The sequence below is a fragment of the Odontomachus brunneus genome, unplaced genomic scaffold (assembly GCF_010583005.1).
Source record: "Odontomachus brunneus isolate Ranch 3 - 2012 unplaced genomic scaffold, Obru_v1 Obru_scaffold_001, whole genome shotgun sequence".
In the NCBI taxonomy this organism is placed as follows: Eukaryota; Metazoa; Arthropoda; class Insecta; order Hymenoptera; family Formicidae; genus Odontomachus; species Odontomachus brunneus.
The window spans coordinates 6,079,633-6,084,101 of record NW_022639451.1 but is presented as its reverse complement, the minus strand read 5'-3'; the positions used below and the strand labels follow the sequence as shown (position 1 = coordinate 6,084,101).

Below are 4,469 nucleotides of genomic sequence, written 5' to 3'. Positions count from 1 at the left end.
TCTCTCTCTCTCTCTCTCTCTCTCTCTCTCTCTCTCTCTCTCTCTCTCTCTCTCTCTGTCCCTCTCTCTCTCTTATCATCTAAATTAAAATTCATCATTGCTTCGTGTGATTTGCTAGCTGAAAATACACGAGGAGGATATATTATAGCTTTTTTTTTCATATAAATTCTTTTTAATTTATTTTCTAATAGGGCGGGGGTAGATTGTCAGTAAGGTTCATCTCGCTAGGAACATAGCGAATTTCTTAATAGCACATGAGATGAAAAGATAATCAATCACTGCACAATATATCGATCTATTCGTCGATTACAAAATTCGATAGTAATTTTTACTGCAAAATTCTCACCCTGTGCAGATGTTGGTAATAACATTTTTCTCCAGTAAAATGTGATACATTTCACAATAAAGATTTCTTTTGCGCGTGTGGGAGGATGTATAAATTAGAAAAATAGACTTCATGGATAGTCAAATTATTATTATTATTCATTGACGCGAACTCGCTCGCAGACGAGCGCCGCACAGTTACTAGCTGCAACTCGGAAACTTTGCAGTCTCAAGCGGCGGGAATTTCGCGGGAGTGAGAGTGCCTTGTACGATGGCGCGATCAGGGGGGTCACGTAGACAACGCGGGCCCTGTAGGGCCCTCAGTGCACTCGCTGCACTCTGATAAAACATAAGTACACGACGCAGCTCTTCCTGCCTTCTCCCCGTTCCTCCCGCTGCTTGTCTACGCTAAGCGGTTATTTGCTGCGTTGTTATTATACCGGCGCTTGGCCGTGCGTGCATTAGTTGTTCCGTCGTGCTTTATGCGCCAGACCGGCGCACGTTAATCGAGCCCTTTAAAACGACACGCGAAAGCGGCACCGACCTCGTTCGCCGCTCTTGGAATTTTATGGCGAAGCTGAAAACGTACTTCAAAGATTATCCGTTTACAAATAAATAAACGAAACAACCACCTTATTCTACACTCAGAAAACGTTTTGCTGGTCCAATCCAGGTGGAATCCTAAATGCCATAGTTAAAATTTATCGCGGTTTTTTTGTATCTGCTGGAAAATGGCCTGTGAAATGCCTGTACGTAGAATTTGTAGCAGCAGTAACAATATTTTAACAATATCTGCAAGCAAATGTAGATGGATGCGAGGATTCTACATTTGTTTGTTTCTCGCAGCTATTCAACATCACAGTCAATTTTTATAAGAAATGTGACTGGCTTTAATCTGAATGGGCGCCACAGAGAAACTTTTGACAAATACTTTTGACTAAATTTGACAAATAGTTTAAACAGAAATCCCGTCTCTGTGTCTCCCATCATCTATTAGGTGGTAAACTTAGTTCCTGCGGCTCACAGTTAAATGACGTTAGTTGTAGGTGTAATTTATTTTGACATCTGAAACTGGCTGCATTTTAGAGGTTAGACATTTGTCAATAAAATTCAGTGCGAAGAGATTCATTTAAGCGAGCAGTGCTATTTTTTCTTTTGATTAAATATGGAACGTGATAAGTTGTTTTTTCGACATGTGCTGCTTCATTACTTTGACTTGAAAAAAACTGCAGCTGCAGCTCATAAATTGCTTTTCGAAGCTTATGGCAATTATGCTCCATCGGAAAGAACATGCCAAGTATGGTTTCAGCGATTTAAGAGTGGTGATTTTGATGTCAATGATAAAGAACGCTCAGGCCAACCGAAAAAGTTTGAAGACACCGATTTGCAGGCATTATTGGACGAAAACTCTACTCAAACGCTCCAAGAATTGTCTGCAGCATTAAATGTTACTCCGATGGCTGTTTCCAAACGTCTACATGCAATGGGAAAAATTCAAAAGGAGGGAAAATGGGTACCACACGAATTAACCGCAAATGCCATTGCGAATCGCTTAAACATCTCTATTTCTCTGCTCGCCAGGCAGAAAAAGAAGAGTTTTTTGTGGCGCATAGTGACTGGCGATGAAAAATGGATATACTTCGATAATCCTAAACGAAGAAAATCATGGGTAGACCCTGGCCAACCATCGACATCCACACCAAAGAGAAATATTCATGGCCACAAAGCAATGCTTTGCATTTGGTGGGATATGCACGGCGTCGTTTATTATGAGCTACTCAGACCGAACGAAAGTATCACGGGGGATCGATATCAATCACAATTAAACCGTCTGAATGAAGCATTGTTGGAAAAAAGGCCAGCAGTAGCCAGCAATCGACGTAAAGTCATGCTTCTGCACGACAACGCTCGACCACACGTTGCCAAAGCCGTCAAAGAAACACTGATGCAGCTTGAGTAGGAAGTTCTCCCGCACCCAGCGTATTCACCAGACTTAGCTCCTTCGGACTATTACTTGTTCCGGTCGATGCAGCACGGCTTGGTGAATACACACTTCAGAAATTACGAAGATGTGCGAAAATGGATCGACGAATGGATTGCATCAAAAGACCAATCGTTCTATCGTCGCGGAATCTACGCGTTGCCCGAAAGATGGAAAAAATGTATAGCTAGCGAGGGAAAATACTTCGATTAATGTATTTTTTGCTTTTGATGTCGAAATAAATGAGTTTTTTAAACAAAAAAACCGCAGGAATTAAGTTTACCACCTAATATATTGATTAAATACAAAACGTACGTAATTTATCCATCGCATTTAATTTTTGCTTTTCTTGAATGCCGTTTTTCGGAGCTTCCGAAGTTCCCGGCGATCCGCGAAATTTAATAGCGTCGCCCTCAATCCTCTCGGTACACCGGAACGTATTGCACGTGCGTGCCGAAAGTGACGTACGCACGTGCAGCCGCGTGTGAAATCGTACGGGCTGCAGTTCCGGCAACGGGTTAAGCAGGATACGCGGTGCGGGTGCTTGGTCGAAGCCCTTCTCCACCTTGGTGGCTCTTTGCCTGCGAAGAGGCTGCTGTTGCGGCGTTCGCCCTCCGAGATACTCCCGGAATACGAGACGTTTCGCCTCTCGCCTTCCCCGCGCAGCCTCTCGCGTTCGCCTTCTTGTCCCTTTATCTCCGTCTTCTTCGCCGGAGCCTACACGAAAGTTCAATTTGCACGGCGTGTCAAAGGTTCCCTTCGAACCCGCTATGCTGCCTCTCCTCGCGGCTCCAAGGAGAGGCGCACTCCAATTGCGGCGTCGATGAGCGTGACTTTGCGTTCGCGCTTCGCCGTGTCGCCATTCTCTAATCGCGAGAATTACGCAGCAAACGGAAAAATTGTCCGCCAGAGGTGAAAAGTAGAAGTGCCACTTAAGTGCTTTCGAATTGTGAATGGAAGTCTCTCGTGTGGAAGAAAGCTCAGCGGCGAGCTAAACTATCTCAATGTCGTTAATGCGTTCTCTAAATTCTTTGGGGCGGAATTACACTCGAAACGAGTGAAAAGCGTTTTTATTCGAAGCAACAAAGAATATACTGCCACTCCAAACCGCAAGTGTGGGCACTTTACTCCAGTTTGAAGTGAAATTCCGACTCCATGACAATTTTACTCTAAGAAATTTAGAAAGCAATATTTTGCGATATTTAACAAAACTGTTGGTTGTTTTAAGCAATGTAATATACCCTAACTCGATTTATCATACATAAAATAACCAAGATATTCGTTTCTGTTGCAGGTTTCGTGTCGTGTTCGCCAAGTCCCTGCAAGAACGGAGGAGTCTGCGTGTCATCGCCACGCGGAGAGTCACATTGCAAGTGAGTCCATCATTTCTATTATTGTAATCGTCAGTCGGCGTTTCTGCCCCCATCGCCGGCTTGAATCGCGGCATATATCGTTCGACACGCGCAATGCATTACTATGCAAAAATAAGCGATTCTTAACCTATTAGATGCTTTAAACATTTCACAAGCATTTTTAATCAGAGAATCAGTCTGTTCATTTTCTAAAGGTCTCAGATCAATATCAGAACTCCTTTTTTTAAGACCTAGACGTAACTGAAAATTGAATGCTGAAAGTAAAATTACATATCAATCGAATAAAACAAAAACGTCTCAGAACAAGTGGGATGATTTTACTGTGTGAGCATTAACTGGCACATGTACGTCATTATCGCGAACAAATTCCTTTCCTCGTCCCGATGGTGCATTGTTCACGTGCTCTCGTCCGTTTCTCGCTGTACGCAATTTGTTTCTTGATTTAATGTTCTTGTGGCAGCGACGAAATGATACAGTAATCACGGAAATTAGAAATGGATGTCGAAACGCTGAAACACTTACTTGAGAAAATCATTTAACTTGTACTACTGCTTCGAGAGAAGCTTTGCGTGCACTTTCGAACACGCAGTTTTATCTGCGAACGAGTTTGCTTCCTTTCAATCACTCTTGATATTACAACGAATCGATTTGCTCGCCGGTGCTCGCATGCTATAAACGCACCTTTACACATCGACTTGGTGGTCGACGAGCGGCAGGCGGAGGGGAATAACAGAGAGAGAGAGAGAGAGAGAGAGAGAGAGAGAGAGAGAGAGAGAGAGAGAGAGAGAGAG

The 4,469-nt window shown here is 43.3% G+C and overlaps 1 protein-coding gene across 2 annotated transcripts in view; it reads left to right on the top strand.

Annotated features, from left to right (window-relative positions):
* LOC116853874 (neurogenic locus Notch protein) overlaps positions 1 to 4,469 on the top strand; it is a 374,683-nt gene that overhangs the window by 61,155 nt on the left and 309,059 nt on the right. For both annotated transcript variants that reach the window (XM_032835177.1, XM_032835168.1), the window contains exon 2: positions 3,600 to 3,678. In XM_032835177.1, coding sequence (XP_032691068.1) covers positions 3,600 to 3,678 — 79 coding nt within the window. The remainder of the gene's footprint in view (positions 1 to 3,599; positions 3,679 to 4,469) is intronic.